The sequence below is a fragment of the Papio anubis genome, chromosome 10 (assembly GCF_008728515.1).
Source record: "Papio anubis isolate 15944 chromosome 10, Panubis1.0, whole genome shotgun sequence".
In the NCBI taxonomy this organism is placed as follows: Eukaryota; Metazoa; Chordata; class Mammalia; order Primates; family Cercopithecidae; genus Papio; species Papio anubis.
The window spans coordinates 126206033-126223973 of NC_044985.1; the positions used below are offsets into that span (position 1 = coordinate 126206033).

At 50.0% G+C, this 17941-nt stretch overlaps 1 protein-coding gene across 1 annotated transcript in view; it reads right to left on the reverse strand.

Moving 5' to 3' along the window:
• The window catches only part of LOC101026611 (contactin-associated protein-like 4), a 200551-nt gene that overhangs the window by 66891 nt on the left and 115719 nt on the right, over positions 1–17941 (reverse strand). Inside the window, exons 8-12 of the mRNA XM_003908211.5 lie at positions 17167–17431; positions 12935–13084; positions 8787–8967; positions 1592–1698; positions 54–173 (exon numbers count right to left, since the gene is read on the reverse strand). Of these exons, the coding sequence (XP_003908260.3) occupies positions 54–173; positions 1592–1698; positions 8787–8967; positions 12935–13084; positions 17167–17431 (823 nt within the window). The remainder of the gene's footprint in view (positions 1–53; positions 174–1591; positions 1699–8786; positions 8968–12934; positions 13085–17166; positions 17432–17941) is intronic.

Below are 17941 nucleotides of genomic sequence, written 5' to 3' on the forward strand. Positions count from 1 at the left end.
AGCTGCAATTGTGAGTTCAAGCTGTCATGCTTAAATCAAACATTGTAACTCACCTGTCATGTTACAAAATGCCTGGAACGGCTTCAGGGGTCCGCTGCCATCTGGGTCGATGTTGTAGAATCCTGAGGCGTGGCCGAGGTGCTTGTAGGCCTCACAGGAGGGCTCGTAGAGAGCTGGGGGTCATCCAATCATTCGCCATACACAAAATAAAATGTAACAGAACTCTCAACGTTTCAAATTAGGAGATGAGGGAGGTTCCAAGTCCTGCCTTATGGTAAATATCCACCCTCCAAGGGAAAATGTGAACATGTATTAAAATACAAAACTATTTTTGACATAATATGTGTGCTAATATACTTGACTGTAAAGAAGAGGAGTGTTGCAACTATTTTTATAGCACTTTTAAATCCCTAAAGTCAAATAAATTACCAATGTGGTGGAAGTTCATTCACTTTCATTACCTTATGTGGCAAGGAAACAGGTCGAGAGCACAGGCTCAGGTGCCTCTGGGCAGTGGCGTCTTTACCACTGTCACAGGTGTGAGTTCTGTTGGCTGGGACCCCTCACCGCCTCATTTTGAGGCTTGGCCTCCCACGCCCTCACCTCTGAGGCGACTCCCGCCTCACTTCGGGGCGTCTCCCTGCACCTCACCTCCGAGCAGCCTCCCGCCTCTCCGAGACCTACCCTCCCAGCCTCACCTCCCAGGCCGCCTCACCTCCGAGAGCAGCCTCCCGCCTCAACTCCGGGACCTACCCTCCCGCCCACCACCTCCCAGAGCAGCCTCCCGCCCCCCGGGCACGTCCCTCCCCTTCCGGCCTCCGGGCTGCCCTCCCGGGCACGTCCACCCCTCCCTCCAGGCCTCCAGACCGCCCTTCCATTCCTCCATTCCTTCCTCCACCCTTCCCCTTCCCTCCCTTATCCACTTCCGTCCTCCCTTCCACCTCCGAGCACCGCCTCCCTGCCTCGCCTCTGCGAGCGTCCTCCTCGCCTTGCTTCCTAGAGCCGCCGCCCCGCCTCAACTCCGAGACCCACCTCCCTGCCTCACCTCCCGGAGCCGCCTCCCCGCCAGCCACTGGGGATTGGCTTCCCCTTCACCTCTCTTTGCTCTCCTTGGAAGAGCTACAGTGAAGTCGGCTCAGTGTGAGTTCGCTTGTGGGTCACAGTTAAGAACCACTCGCTTATCTTCTAGTGGTTTTCTCAGAGGGCTTGGAATCACAGTTGCTGATAACCATTAAGAAAAATGGATGCCCCAAAGCATATTGATGGAGGCACCTGCTCTGTGGGTGATGCTACTGGGCATGATGGAGGATTACTGTGAAGAGAGGATGGTCCTTGTGCCAGCGCCTCCGCCCCGGCCAGGCAGCAAGGCTCGGGTTCCCAGGTCTGACCTCTGGCATCAAGTGAGGGGAGCTGGTCCCAGGGGCTCCCCGTGCAGGGCCCTCTGGTAAGTGTGCAGGGTGAGGGCAGGTGCAACGGGGCCCCCACCATCGCCTCCCCTCTCTCCCCTGCGCTGAAGCTGCTGTGTGGACCCGCGGAGGGAAGCTGCTTATGGAGGTGACGGGTGTGGACCCCGGTGAGAGAAGCTGCTTACAGCGATGGCACGTGGCGCCCGTGTACCCGGTGCTGCTGCAGTCACAGTGGAAGGCCGTCCAGGTCTGGGAGCAGGTGCCCTCGTGCTCGCAGTAGTTGGGTAAACACCTGAAAGAAGGACAGAGATGGTCGGTGTTCACACTTGGTCACTGTGAAACGTGGGTCCTGTGGCAGGGCGAGTCCAGCTGTGGGCACAGAGTTCAAATGGCCGGGGATGTTGAGGGATGTCCTTAAGAACTTTGCTCCCAACCCTAAACCTCAAGCTAATAAACCTGTCAGGCTCAACCGACTGCCCTGTGTTTGGCTTTGAGGCAGCGGGACTTGCAATTCTTCCCTTGGTGTTGGAGAACTCTCTGTTTTTTATGTCACAATAACACAACATTGACCTTACATGTGGCCAGGAATGACAATTTCTTATAGAAAATAACAGTGGTATTTTATCATATTGAAATGTTCTGTGACATTAATTCCTAGAAGGAAGACTGGAAGGGGAGGGGAGAGACTGAGAGGAGAGGAGGGAAGGGAGGGAGGACAGGGGCCGAAGGGACAGTCAGGTACACTTCCGTTTACACATGGCGCTGGCCCGGGACCCACGGATCCTTCATTGCAGGCCTGGATGCCATTGTTATGATTCTTTTTCCATTTAGAATTTAGAATAAAAGCCAGCTACCACCAGAGTTTTATGTGCATTTTGTTTTCCCAAGAAAATGGAATAAATCTGGAAACGGAAAACCCAAGGGCCATCTAAGCATGGATGGGTATTTTGCCATAGGCCTCATTAACGTTAAGATTGGGACACTTGAAATTTCACTTACAGGACTTTTGTAATTTTAGTAGATTATGGTAAAACTAATTTTCTTGAATACAAAAAAGTAAATGTTTTATTGTTATTATTCAAATAACCCAGAAAAGTACAAAAAAGAAGGTAAAAGTCATTTGAAATCCTAGCATATAAAATAACCACTATAGTTATACATGTATTGATGCTTATATTTAAGTATATACAATATAAATGTACATGGCAATTTTGCAACCTATCAATGATTCATTAGTATGCCACGAGTATTTCTGTGTTGACAAATTTATATTAGCAATTTTGATAGTTCAAAGAAATCTATTAACATAGTTATCATCATGGACTTAAAATGTTATATATTTGAATTTAATAGAAACCAAGGGTGATAAAGAGAATTGATGAACAATTAAAATCGATAGCAAAAACACTAACACTACTGATTGATCGGATACACAAATGACGAACTGTGTGTTTTTCTAGATGTAAAAGAGATTTGAGCCTGTGAGGAGCTAAGTTCCTTGTGTAGAAACCGAAGCCTGAGTCTCTGTCTGCCAGCAAATGGGCTGTTTCCTCACTCATCTGCGTTTCCCAATCCACTGGCTCAATCCCTTGTTTGTATTTTAGGGTTGGAATGAGACTGCTCTGTTGTAAAATAAAAGGAGGAAGAGTTAGCTCAAGACGGTCCCCCTGGTGCGCCTGGACCTGGATAAATCGCTGCCCTGTGGCCTCCACCTCACCCAACGCCCCCCATGTCTCCACCCCAAGTCCTTCTAGCCCCTAAAGCGCTGCCTGAGACGTCCCCATCATGATTTTCATCTTGTGTGAACTTCTCCAGATAAACAAGCCACCCCTCAGAAGGTGAGGTTGTATGAAAGAGCCTGACGTGCACCAATTCCCTCCCATCTCTGTCTTCATTTCCATTACAAGAACCGGAGCAGGGATTCCCAGAAGCCAGTGGGTGTCCTTCTCTGCCTGCTCATGCCTCCCCTCCGGAGTCCAGGGATAGGGAAGGGGCAGCAGCATCTTCCCAGCCCCCAGCCTGGCAGCACTTTCTTTCCTCCCACCTGAGCCCCTGGGCCCGCGGCTGGGAAGGTGGTTTCAGACTGCACCCATTGTTTCTGGAAACGGGAAGGAAGGACGCGCAGCCGGTGCTGGTGGGCGTGAGTGTGCGTATGTGATGTGTCAGCGCCTGTCACACTGCGTGTTCTGCCTGTGTTTGTGTGTGTGTGTGGAGACTCCTCCCTCAGTGTGCAAGATCTGGACTGTAGTGATTGATGAGTTTGTTATGACTTAAAACATGGATTCTGCACACACAGAGTGGAGTCTTCCCTTTCTGAATTAGGGAAGTGCTGGTGCCGTTTCACAGGAGGTTGTGTTCCCATCAAGTCCTGTCCTGGCAGGAACAGTTGTGGGGGTTTTCCCCAGTTCTGAGGGACAACGAGGGGCCGGACCGATGCATCGTCACTGGGCAGAGGCACCTGGGGTCTGCAACTCTCCTAACACAGAGAAACGAATACTTACGGGGACTTTAATCTGAAGAAGAAAGTGTTCAGAAATCAAGGTTTTCAAATACTTGAACTGCGAATGTGTGCCAGAGGGCGCAGAGGCGGTCAGCTCAGCCAGACGTAGACAGAGGTAAACAGGTAGACACACGGAATGGAGCCACCAGCGACGGGGAAGGCGAGGTGACAGGGACAGGGTTTACCTCCCACTCGACACAAGCACACACAGTGGCCATGCACATGGCGTGGTCACTTGTTTTCCAGACACTGGTCATCAGGCAGGGAGGCCGTCATTCCTACGAGATGGGCACCTGGCACGCATGCCCTCTGCTCATCCCAGGCCCCTCTGGAGTCTTCAGACTGTGAGGAAGGAAGGCAGTGGGGTCCTCAGGGAGCCTGGAGACCCCGAGTTAAGGAAGGCAGGGAGGGCAGCTCTGACAGCCAGGGAGAGCTCTACAGATCCAGAGGGGCCCCGAGAATATTCAGTGCTGGTCACCGAGTGCAGAGAGGAAGCCGCCTGGGGCCAGGGAAAGGACCGCCAGGATCAGCAGGAGCAGCAGCCTGGCTGGCACCAGGCAGGGCACCAGCTTTCACAGGAAGGAGGGCAGCCCGGCCACACAGAGCGTGGACTCAGAGCATCTGGCCTCAGCCCTGGAGAAGAGCAACCCTGAGACCAAGTGCTGCTCAGACTCACAGATCTCACAATCGAAACAGAAGAGGAATGGCTGTGTCTGGTAACAAAGCTTAAGAACACTGACAAAATGCATGTCATGTCACACAGCACCAAGTAAGGCGAACCCCAGAGCGTGGCCCTGAACACTCACAGGACGCACGTCACACGGCACCAAGTAAGGCGAACCCCAGAGCGTGGCCCTGTATCGAGCGTGTGCAGGCGGGCAAAGGAAAACCAATCAACCAAACCAACCCCAAATGTAGATGCTGCTCTCATAGACAGGGAATTTGTTCTCGTATGTTCGGAAATTAAGTAGAGACATGGAAGTTATTAAAAAGCACCAACTAGAGATGATATTACAAGTCTAACATGAAAACAACACTGAGTGGCTTTAAGATTAGATATTGCCATAAAGATGAGTGAACACAGAAAAATAAAAAGAAATCATCTGAAGGAGACAGGAAAGATAACTTTAAAAGCAAAAACAAAGCATTTGTGGGCTGTAGGACAACTCCGGGTGGTCAGTTCTACATGTCATTAAATTCCTAAAGATGGGAAAGAGGGGAGAAGAAAAAATAGAATAAATAATGACAGAAAATTCCCCAAATGTGAAAAAATTAGAAACACACAGATCCAAGAATCCTAATGTCCCACAAGCACAATATATAAATAAAGCTACCCTAAGGTACCTCATAATCAGATTGCTTAAAATCAGTTAGAAAGACAGAGATCTTACGTGCATCTATAGAAAATGGCACATTTTGTCCAGCGGAACTCAGGCAAGGCTAACGGAAGATTACCTGTGGCGGCTGCCATTAAAATGAGGCGGGAAACCCTCTTAGAACTTTACGCCCGGTGAGAATATATTTCAAAACCAAAGGTGTAGGAAAGATGTCACCAGGCACAAAAATGCTGAATGAATTCATTCTCAACAGCCCTGAAAAGTGAATGTTAGAAGAAGTTCTGGAGATGGATGGAAACGGACACCAGACGGTCATACTCATCTACACAAAGCACCCGGGGGCAGCGGGGGGACTGACGTGTGTGCGAGTGTGTGTTGTTATGTAAAATGTTTTATAAAAGACTTGACTGTTTAAGCAAAAGTAAAAACGTGTGAGGATTGACAATGTAAGCGAAATAAAACATAGCAATGATGCACGCAGGCCAGGGAGGAGTGAGAAGACAGGTCTGTGGTTCTTCAGCTGCGCTGGAAGTGCCGTAATCTCCTTAAATTATCTGCAGGTTCAACAAAATCCTAAGCAGACTCTCAGAAGAATCATCTAAAGGAATTTACAAGCTACTTCTAAACTTCATGTAAAAGTGGAAAGGCCTAAAGTAACCAAAGTGATTTTGAAAAAACAAAGAGTAAAACAACCTGATTTTAAATATTATCGTTCAGAAATCATAATTCCTAAAATGTGGTATTGGCATAAAGTTGGAAAAATAAAGGAGCTAAATGCAGAGCCCAGCTATGGACCCAGATGTGTTTATGGACAAATGGATTTCACGAAGGTACACAGGTGGTGAAATGGGGAGAGGACAGGCTTTTCATCCAGTGGCGCTGCATATTTGCATGCAAAGCAGAACAAAACGAAACAAACAAAACTCTGCATAGCTTGCTCCATCTATAAAATAATCCAAAATTAATCACAGACCTAAATGAAATCTAAACCACAAATCTCTAGAATTAGACATAGCAGAAAATCTTTGTGACCTCATGTTAGTCAAAGATGTCTTAAGAATAATCCATAAAAGAAAAAAAAAACTTGGACTTCATCAAAATTAAGAACTTGTGCTCTTCAAAAGATACTTTGTTAAGAGAATAAAAAAACAAAAGGAAGACTGGAAGAAAACATTTGCAAAGCATGTAAAGAGCTTCTATCCAGAATATCACAAAGGACTCTCAACACTCACTAAGAAAACAAGGGATCCAATTCAAACAAATGTGCACAAGGTTTGAGTAGACATTTCTCTAGAGCAGGTGCTCAGACGGCAGGTGAGCCCATGAGAAGGCCATTCGCGCCATTCGTCACCAGGTACACACAGGTGGAAGCCAGGGCGACAGACCGCCGCATACCTGCTGAGTGGCAGAAATTGAAGATGGACCGGACCTCGTGCTGGCAAGCATGCAGGAAAACTGGAATTCTCACACACTGCTGGTGGGAACGTGAGAGTCGCAGTCGCTTTAGAAAAGTGTAGCAGCTTCTCAAAAAACATTCAGCAGCCTCTCCATAGTTTTCAGCTATTTCCTTACCAATGTTTACCCAAGGTCAATGGAGCCATTTCTACAGAGATGCTTGCCCTGGAATGCTCACAGCTGCTTTGTGTGCAATAAGGCCGAAGCGGGCAGATCACCTGAGGTCAGGAGTTCGAGACCAGCCTGACCACCATGGAGAAACCCCAACTCTACTAAAAATACAAAATTATCCAGGTGTGGTGGCGTGTGCCCGTAATCCCAGCTACTTGGGAGGCTGAGGTAGGAAAATTGCTTGAACCTGGGAGGCGGAGGTTGTGGTGAGCTGAGATCACGCCCTTGCACCCCAGCCTGGGCAACAAGAGCAAAACTCCATCTCGAAGAAGGAAAAAAAAAAAAAGGAAAGAAAAATTGGAAACAATCAAAATGTTCATCAATGTGGAAATGGAGAGAGACAGTGTCCTCACGCACAACTGCAGGGCTGTGTGGCTAATGTGTGGGCTTCCTTCATTATCTCCCAGAGCACACAAGGATAAGACATGCTTTTAAATGTTAAAGACAAAACCTATCGAGACAGAACCCGGTCCAGGGTTACTACCATACATAACTGTATCTGTCATGCAAAATGCTACTTCTGCTTTGTATTACTTCCTTAAATCTCAACCTGAAGTTGGATTTTAAAAACTAAATTCACATCCATGATCTTTGTTTAAAGTTTACAAATATTCGAGTATTTTATGTGTGGTAGTATAATGACAAATTTGTCCATGCGGTGTTTAAAATCTGCTTTACTTAAATGAGTCTCACATCAAACTGGATTAAACAGATTCTGTATGAAGAACTGTCATCGTGTGAGGATATTTTCACACAGAGGTGGGTGGGTGAATTGCCAAGTTACTAAAAGAGCTTCCCATGAGCTGAACGTCGGTGGGCACAGCAAAGCCCAGGCTCCCAGCACTGCCTGCGGGTCAAGACACAGGGAGTCCCCCCGGCCCTGCCAGGCCTGTTCACTGCGAGGTCTTCCCACCACCAGGGAGCAAGATGGGGAAGCCTCGTCCTCAGCAGGTCTGTGCCCTGGAACTGCGGGGCCGTGACTGACACGTGAGGCCACAGTTTTTACACCCAAACGCCACTTAATCAAAACCTCAAAGTTCAGGTTTACTGGCTAAATTCTTCTTATACAAATTTTTATCAGATAATTTTCCACTTAAAATTAGTGTAATGTGTACACATGGGGAACTGGCTCTGAGTTTAAAAAGTGGCGGGAAGCCATTTAAGTGGTGGGAATTGTGTTTTCTTTATTGTCAAAGATGATTTGTAAATGGTAATACGTTTGGTGAAACACAGCACTGGGTCCAATGATTTTTTAAATGAGGACTAGGAGATTCGATACACCTGAAGAGAGATTTAAAAGTATTTGAATGCTTTTTCTGACTGAATTCCTTGCCCAGGTGAAAAAGGAGGGTTTTCAAACTGCAATGTTTATTCAAAAACATATTACCACTTACAACAGGAAGGGCATGGGCCCAGCCGTCCTGTCTGCCCACGTGATTCCGGTTCAGAGCCTGATCGTCTCTGCCACACTTCAGCTTTCCCAACACTTCCCCGTGTTTCTCCCTCCAGAGGCTCCTCTTCAAGGACCCACGGACGCCTGCGGCGCCTTCCACAGTATCCCAGAGCCGTGCCTTCCACCCAGCACCGTCACCTGAAACAAGCTACTGCGTGCAATTGTCGACACTGTCTTCCTGACTTTTCACGGGGAACAGCCCTCTCGCTTCCTGTGATGCGGGCTGGGGAGAGAAACCGTTTCCCTTGTGGACGTCCACTCCGAGCCCTTCCAGGTGGGGGAGACACCATTTCCCCTGTGGACGTCCACTCTGAGCCCCTGCAGGTCGGGGAGAGACCGTTTCCCCTGTGGACGTCCACTCTGAGCCCCTGCAGGTGGGGGAGACACCGTTTCCCCTGTGGATGTCCACTCTGAGCCCCTGCAGGTGGGCTGTCCTCACACTCTGAGCCCTTCGCTGCCCTCACCTGTCCAGGATGCCGCAGGTGTCAATCAGAAGGTCGCTGAAGTTCCCCACAGCGCCCTGCTGCACCGAGATCAGATCCACCTCCTGGCCGTCGATGGAGATGAGCCGCAGACACCCCTGGAATCCGCCCAGTGGTCCCAGCGATCGGCTGCAGTCAGAGCCAGAGCCGTGAGCGGGGCACCCTGAGTTTCAGAGGTACAGGAGGCAAGAGGAAGAGGGTAATGGGTGGACACAGTGTCGGGGTGTGGGCGGCCGCGTGCACTCCCCCTGACGCCAGGCTGCCTTCCATCTGCGGGCGGGGCTGCCTGCTCATCGGGAAGAGGGAGGGTGAAAGGTCAGCTGAGCATAAAATAACCCTGGAGGCAAGAATGTAAGAAGATGAGAAACCCTGTGAATTTAAAATTCACCCTGAACTCAATGCCCTTTCTTAAAGTATACTAGAAATTTAACTCTTTTTTTTACCATGACAGATCTTAAGGGAAAAACCTAAATGCACATGGATTTACAATTAGAAACGAAATAACAGGTCTTATTATTGTACATACAAACAGCTAAAATGTTAGAGTCTGGAGAATATCAGGCCAGAAGGTGACTGGGCACCCCCACTGAGGCTGGTGTGCCGGCCACACACCACGGCAGCCTTGCCCGTCAGCTCAGGTGTCCCAAAGACTTGCTTCAGCAGAAAAAGAAAAACTTACACGTGTTTTTCTAACAACCATTTTTGTTTTGGGTGAGTTGGTCAAACATATAATCAAAAATTAAATTTCAACATGACATCTTAATACCATCAAAAAGTAACAGTCATGCAATAGCAGATACATCATCCAAATGTGTGGTGAAAGAAGGAAGCGTGCATTTGATTCTCCAAGTTAGGCCAGCATCGTTTTCCCAACCACAGCCCTGGACCCCAGGAAGCAGCTCCCGAGCCTCACCTCTGCCCGGCCGCCTGGGACCCTTGTCCAGCTTCCTGAGGTCTGTCCTACCGCCTCCCTCCCTGCCCCCAACCCTGCCAAGGAGAAGGAGCTGCTGCCAGAGGGGAGCCTGCAGCCACAGGCCAGGAAGAGTGGCTCAGCATGGCAGCCGCTGGGGTCCCGGCGCGGGGAGCACGACACCCCAAGTCGGTCAGGGAGTTTCCTAATCAACACCAAATGCAGAGAGGCCCGGTCCCATGCATTTCAGTATTCATGTGGTTTCATGCCTGTGACAGTTACTACTGAGTGTCCCCTTGGTTGGACTGAAGGATGTGAAGTACTGATGGGTGCGTCTGTGAGGGTGCTGCCAAAGGAGACCCACATTCGGGTCAGTGGCTGGAGAAGGCAGATCCACCCTTAATCTTGTGGGCACCACCTAATCAGCTGCCAGCAAATATAAAGCAGGCAGGAAAACATGAAAGAGATACGGCCTAACCTCCCCACCCACATCTTTCTCCCGTGCTGGACTCTTCCTGCTCTCGAACATCGGACTCCAGGTTCTTCAGCCTTGGCACTAGGACTGGCTCTCCTTGCTCCGCAGCCTGCAGACGGCCTATTGTGGGACCTTGTGATCGTGTGAGTTCATGCTTAATAAACCCTCCTTTCGATAGTTCTGTTCCGTTCTTCTAGAGAACCCTAATCCAATGCCAAACATTCTTGAGAGAATCTTGTTTTCAGACCTTGGCTCTTCTACCTCACAAAATAATGACTCATTAACCTCTAGCACCAGAGCATGATTTTTCCCCTAATTACAGATAAAAAGTACTCAATAATTGTTTTAAATTTAGAAAAGCTTCCACTTATTTAAACATGAGAAAGTACTATACCATATTCCTATGTAAAACGTAGGTTTATGGTCATTAGATGCTCTCTGCTTAACTGAAATAAGTCATTTTGGTAAGCATAGAGTTCACCCACCAAATGTAAGGGTTTTTTTTTTTTTTTTAGAACTCCCTTGTGGCCCTCTGTTAATTGTCAGTTGTAAATGTCTAAGAACTGAGGATAAGGGAGTAAGAATCATGCTGCATCTTAATTCTTGCCCCAGTCATACTGGTTTTTCACGAAAATGACACGCTCAGTTTTCCTCTATGTTTGAATAACAGTCGTAACTATTCAACACTTTCTCTCCCAATAATTTACATTCATATGACAGATGAGCTCATGCATGCCTCGCCTCTCTCCAGTCATTGTAAAGCACATTACTATGCTTTATATCAGCCTCATGGAAATTCGAGATTTGAAATTAAAAATGAGGTCACAGGAACCTGGGTAGACTCTGAGGCCTTCCCTTGGTCATTTTCTTACTTTAGGGGTGAAACCCGTAGTTCAAGCGGTTCGGCGTCCACTGAAGCTTGGGCATAATAGATTTGGTTTCTCTCTGTGGACGGGGTCTATTTTACCTTTTCACGATGGGTTGAGCTCCCTTATCAAAAATGCTTGGGGCCCAAAATGCTTCAGATTTGGGATATTTTCAGATTTTGGAATATTTGCATTACACTTACCAGATGAGCACCTCAAACCTGAAAATCCAAGATGCAAATTGCCCCCATGCTGGCTGGGTGCGGTGGCTCACACCTGTAATCCCAGCACTTTGGGAGGCCAAGGTGGGTGGATCGCTTGAGGCCAGGAGTTCGAAACCAGCCTGGCCAACATGGCGTAACCTGTCACTTCTAAAAATACAAAAATCAGCCAGGCATGGTGGCGGGTCCCTGTAATCCCAGCTATTCAGACACTGAGGCAGGAGAATCACTTGAACCTGGAAGGTGGAGGTTGCAGTGAGCCGAGATTGTGCCACTGCACTCCAGCCTGGGCGACAGTGAGGCTCCATCTAAAAAAAAAATGCTCCCATGAGCATTTCTTTTGAGCATGATGTTGGCACTTAAAACGTCTTGAGTTTTGCAGCATTTTGAATTTTGGGGTTTTGGATGTGGGGTGCTCCATCTGTTTTTACCGACCGGGGCTGGAAGGACAGTCATGCCGTACAAACCTGGAGTAACCTTCAGATTCCAGAACAGTAACGGCGCTGAGCATCTCCCTTTTTCTTAAAACATGTTCTCTCACTCTTTCCGAACAAACTCAGTTCTGAAACTTTGAACAAAAGTGGCGATGGCGGTCACAGGGAATGGCCATGTGGCTTCACGGAGAAACGCGTGTGCAGCTGGCTGACGGCTCCACCAAGAGGGAGCAAGGAGAGCCAAGAAGGGGTCGGCTCCACCCGCCCTCCGCAGACACGAGAGCCCCCAGCACCGAGATGCGCGGCAGAGGCGTCCGGCCTGGAGCCCCGTGCGGAAGCGCCGAGATGTGACGATTCCTGGGGAAAGCCTAATCCTGGCTCCTCAGGGAGGCCGCAGGTTCTGCAGCTCCGAGGGGGTGAGCCGACCTGTGACCTGGTGTCTGCACCAGGAATTCTGACCCGGGACACTCAGAGAGCTCAGAGGGCAGCCCACAGACCAGGTGCCACCTGCCCAACGCCAGCACAGCGTGAAGCCGATGGCTCTGGCACCCACCAGGGTTTACGGGGATTTGCCATCTGCACCCTCTGCTCAGGGTCTGATGGAATAAACATGGAAAGTTGCCCCAGAACGCAGTGGAGCTGCCTGAAGCTCACTTCACGAGGAAAGGAAGGGGAGGTGACCAGTAAGCCAGTGACGGCCCCATGTGCGCGTGACAGGGTGGCACTGCTGTGTTCCTACCTGGACCACCTGCGGCCTAAGGAGCCTGACTGAGTAGCTGGAGGCCAGTGCGGACCGCTGACGTGTGGCAGTCACACTCAGGGCCGGCCACACATGCCTCCCGCCGCAGCGTTACTGACCGCCGTCCTGACTCGAGGGCAGTGCTGGAACTCTCGGTCAGGGCTGTGCCGCAGGAGAGGCAACGGGAAGGACCCCAGGAGGGTCTCAGAATGTGGCGTATGCGGTATGAAAAGACTCGGGCGGCAAGCCCTGAAAATACGACCTGGCAAACGAGATCCTGGTGGTGAGGGGCTCTCAGTTGTTAAATGTAAATTACACTCAGTAGAGCTGCTTGGGAAAAAAGTGAAGTTCTTTATATTTGCTGAACTGCTGGAGAATTAGCCACACATGATAGAGCAAAAGTAATAAAAACAATCCCAGCCACCACATGCAAGGTGGGGAAGAGGAACACAAAGAGCCTGTGCATTCTCAGCCCCTTCACTCACCTCCAAAGTGGTAGGCATCGCCCGGGTGGACCCCCACAGGTACTGTGGTGTGGACAGTGGAGGCCACGTCATCGTCCACCATCACGCTCAGGTGGCCCCCTGTAGACGTCACTGAGACAGAATGCCATTGCCCGTCATTTAATCCAACACCTGCGGAAACCAAACCAGGTAAGACACAGCCATAAACCACAAACCTTGTAATTAGTTAGTTAGTTAGTTTGCTTATTTAATTAATTAATTAATTTAGAAACAGAGTCTCATGATCTCAGCTCACTGCATCCTCCACTGCCTGGGTTCAAGTGATTCTCCTGCCTCGGCCTCCCGAGTAGCTGGGATTATAGGCGCCCACCACCATGCCTTACTAATTTTTGTATTTCTAGTAGATATGGCGTTTCACCATGTTGACCAGACTAGTCTCAAAATCCTGACCTCAAGTGATTTGCCTGCTTCAGCCTCCCAAAGTGCTGAGACCACAGGCATGAGCCACCATGCCCAGTGTAAGTATTTTTAAAAAGTGATACAAATCAGTGACTGCAACAAGCACAGAAATCCGAACAAGGAGAGTGGAGGGAGCTCAGCCCGTCCTCTTCCCCGCCAGGGCACATTCTGCACCATCCCTAACATCCGACATCCCCCTCACCTGGCCCAGGACACCTTCCTGCTCCCTCCCATGCAATTTGACTTTTGGGGAGGCACATAGAAATATCAAACTCTCCTCAACTTCAGCATACATTTTAAAAAGCCTTATGTGATTTTTCTCCTATTTCACAAACTTCAGGTAAGGACCCCGAATCTCTGTAGTAGCTACCGTGGTAGCTGAACCACCATGCCGCTGCGCTCTGTAAGGCAGAAGGTCAGTCCACGTGGCATGTCTAAGCACAGAGACCAGGCCCGTCTCTCCTCACACATCTGAAACGGCCACAAATCCCTCGCCTGGACAGAAAGGGACTGATGCCTCCAGACCACTCATGTCAGCGCACAGCTCCACTGGGAGGCTGCTAATACGGAACCTCAGCCAGGAGCACGGCTATCAGGGATGCGTGGGGTCCCTGGAAGGTGGGGCTGCACCAGGGGTCAGGGAGGTGGAGGAGGCTGAGGAGGCTCGGGGCTGGGGGTCCTCAGTGTCTGACCTGGGGGACCTGGCTCTGGCGTTGCTGGTTCTGGGCAAGATGGGCTTTCTTGTGTTTTCCACCCTCCCTGTCCTATGCTGACAGGGCAGGGGCTGCAGCGAGGGTGCACGGCTGGGTGGGCTGGGTCGGTGGAGGAGGGCGCAGCTCCACGGGAAGCCAGGACTCCTTAGGGTCACCAGATTCCCAGCCTGTCAGACGAGGCCAGACATCTGGGTTTCATTGCTGAATATCTTGATTTTAAAATGTTGGCTGTTGTTTTAAAATATTATTTAAAAAGAGAAAAAGCTCTGTCCAACAAACACATACCTGAGGGCAGCCGCTGCCCGGGACTGGCAGTGTTGGGAGCCCTGAAGGCAGAGGCAGAGCCAACCAGAAAAGACATCCGGTTAGGCATTTACTCATTCAGTACAATCTCAGTCGTGAATCGTTCTTCAATTGTGGGTTATTCCTTAGGATCCCATCACCTTTCAAATGACTTTCAGTTTGATATTCACACGGGGGGTAAAGATTGAAAAGCATTTTATGGCATGCATAATTATATTTGACCCCTAATTGGTTGAAATAATATTTTTAAACAGTTTAACATAAAAATTTGCAAAGTTGGAAATTATGTTGCAAACTTTACCTTCTAATTCAAAACTGTGCAAATTACAACTCAATCCAGCTGGAGGCTCAACACAATTTAACTATGATTCCATGTAACAATCTTAATGCATATCAGATTACCAGTTTAAATCTCTAATAACTAACAAAAAAACCCTTATTTAATAGAAAATTGAATTTATTATAATAATTCATAAGTATGTTATTCTAGTTAAAAAGCCACTATATTGACTTCCTATAGCTGTGTTTAAAATAACACCTGAATTATCAAATGCTGATTGTGTGAGACATAGGTTAAAAATTTTTTGGTGGGCGCAGTGGCTCACGTCTGTAATCCCAGCACTTTGGGAGGCCAAGGCAGGCAGATCATGAGATCAGGAGATCGAGACCATCCTGCTGGTCAACAGGGTGAAACCCCGTGTCTACTAAAAATAAAAAATTAGCTTGGCATGGTGGCAGGTGCCTGTAGTCCCAGAAACTTGGGAAACTGAGGCAGGAGAATTGCTTGAACAAACCAGGAGATGGAGGTTGCAGTGAGCCAAGTTCACGCCACTGCACTCCAGCCTGGGCAACACAGTGAGATCTCTGTCTCAAAAAAAGAAAAAAAAAAATGTGTATATTGTGAGAAAACTGTCAAATCATCTATGGTTTAATCAGATATGCTTCAAATATAACATTTGCTTGCTTTGCTAAATCTAGCAATAAACAAGAATTTTTTTAAAAAAGAAAACTAAAAGGTGGGAATTGGTAGGAAAAATTCTGGTTAAAGTATCCAAACTTTGATTTATCAGATGAATGGGTTCTGGAAATGCATGCACAGCATGGGAATGCATAGTGAATCATGACCGTCCCTTGTTGGGTCTGGCTGGGGACTGCCCTCTGTCCCTCCCCACGTGAGCCTCTCCACGGAGGGCTCACAACACAGCAGCCAGCTTCACCCAACAGAGCGAGAGCAACTCCCCAGTCAGAAGCTCTGGCTCCGCATCTTAACCTCCTAAGTGACAGCTATCACTCTGCCACCTTCTATCTATCAGACAAGCCACCAAATCCAACTCGCCCTCTGCACAGAGCCGACTGGTGGCAGCAACCCCAGGGGACGGGGTCCCTAGGGCCACCTGGGTGCCCACCAGAGACTCATAATAAACTCCTTCTGCAGGAGAGTGACATTATTATAAATACTGAAACATCTATTCTAATCTTATTCCCAGCAGTTTTTCAAATATTTACACCAATAGACTAGTTAAAAATGAGACTGGCTTCATGGTGCTTATTAAAGTACCATCGCACTGATGCAGGTTCTTTCAGATGTTTAAAATTAAGCCATGCTTGAAATCTCTGCCAAGGACATCAGATCCATCACCATGAGCCATGTGATCATGACACACTTACTATAAATTAACATTTTTCTGATGATAATCTCGAAAGCTTGCTCACTGCTAAGATAGTGAATCTGATTTCTTTCTTTCTCATTATTAACATTAAGCAGGTGATCAAAGGACGGTGCTTAAAAATATCAAAGGGACTAGTTATTTTGGAGCCTCCACATATTTTTCAGTGATGCAGGGAGTACAAACAGAAGTAAGTTTTAGAGCTACCTATAGAAGTGTGCATGCCTGCTTTTCTCCCCATTTCTCTTCCAAATCTCTTTCTTGCTCAGTTTCTGGCGATGTCCTATTTTGTTGCTTTGGGCACAGATGATGAGACAAGAGAGAGTGGACCCAGCGTTCCTTAAACATTCATGTCTGATGAGTCCATGGAGGGCCCGGGCGTTATTCTAAACCAGCATATGTGTGACCCTGATCCCTCATCAAAGATTCCCGCGGCGACACGCAGAAGCAGTGCAGCCCTGCTAAAAGCTGTGCCCCAGCATGGACTACGCGGGCCACAGCCTGTCAGAGATGGCACACCTGACCGTGCCAACAATACCGTGGAACTCAACCTCAGGGGCAGCACCCAGCAGCCAGCGCTCCCTCCATCCTGTGGAAAGGTGTTTATCGAGAGGATGTACGTGAAGGAAAACGTGTTACTGTGTACAGCTCACCTCCCTGACACCTGCCTCACCTCCCGAGTGTAGACCCTCCATCCCAAGTGTAGACCCTCCAGGCCCCAGCACCTGCGGGAGGAGGCAGAGCTGGCCTGGGCACTCCCTCCGGGAAGGGCATGGGGAAAGGTCCCTCTCTTGGCCCCGGCCTTCACACATCCCCTCTCCTTCACCTCAGTCATGGCAGGTCTCTGCGTAATGGAGGCATCTCTTCCCGCAAATGTGCAGACACCCCGGAGACCGCAGCCCTGGGCGCAGCTCTCAGATGCCACGCCGCTTGCAAACCCAAACGGGCTGGGCTCCAGGATCCCGCTTCCCGGGGGCGGGCACCCTTTCTCCGGAACCCTGGTGCTTCCCGTGGTGTAGACAGCGGGCGCCTGTGCTCCGGGGAAGCGGGGCTCCCGGGGGTCCCTAAAATCCGCGCTCCCTGCAGAGCTGGGGCCGGGACCCCGAGTTACCTGTGCGGCCGCCGCTCTGCGCCCGTCCCGGGGATGCGCGCGGACCCACGTGGAGCCTCCCGTCCTGGAGCGCGAGGAAGAAGCCCCCGGAGCCCGGGCGGGTCCCCCAGGACAGCAGCAGCCCCGCGCGGTTCCACGTGCGAAACTGGAAGCTGACGGAGGCCCCGTCCGCCCCGGGGGCGCCGGGCAGCGCCAAGTGGCTCCGCGCGCTCGGAAACGTGGCGGGCACGGTCTGGGGGTGCGCACAGGCAAAGGCGACGGTTCCCTGGGAGGGGAGATGGAGGGCGGCGCTGAGGGTCCTCCCGGTCAGGGGAGCCCTCCCGGCCCCACCAGGCTTGGCCTGTTCCCAGCTGGATGCCCCGCGTCCCCTCCTCCACGGCGCCCACGGGCCCCACGTTTGCACCCGGCAGACCCCAGGACCCAGCCGAGCCCACAGCCCCGCTCCCAGCCTCTGCTGCCCTGGGTCCGGCCCACCCTCTTCCCGGAGACGCAGACGTGGTAAAAGCGTGTTTTCCACTGGGCGTGGGGAGCTCGCTTCCTGCGTGCCGGGGTGAGCGGCCCAGGGCCCCAGGGCGGAGCCGCAGACGGACCGGATTTCGGGGCAGGCCTCAGCGGCCGACTCCTGCCCCGGGGCTCAGCCCACGGTGAAAAAAAGATAAATTTCAGGAGTGGACCCCATTAACAGAGCCCGGAAGACTGGGGTTTTAACCAGGATACCAGGTTAAGGGATCCGGGTAAGGGCAGCACTGAGGCTGCAGATGTGCCCTGAGGCTGG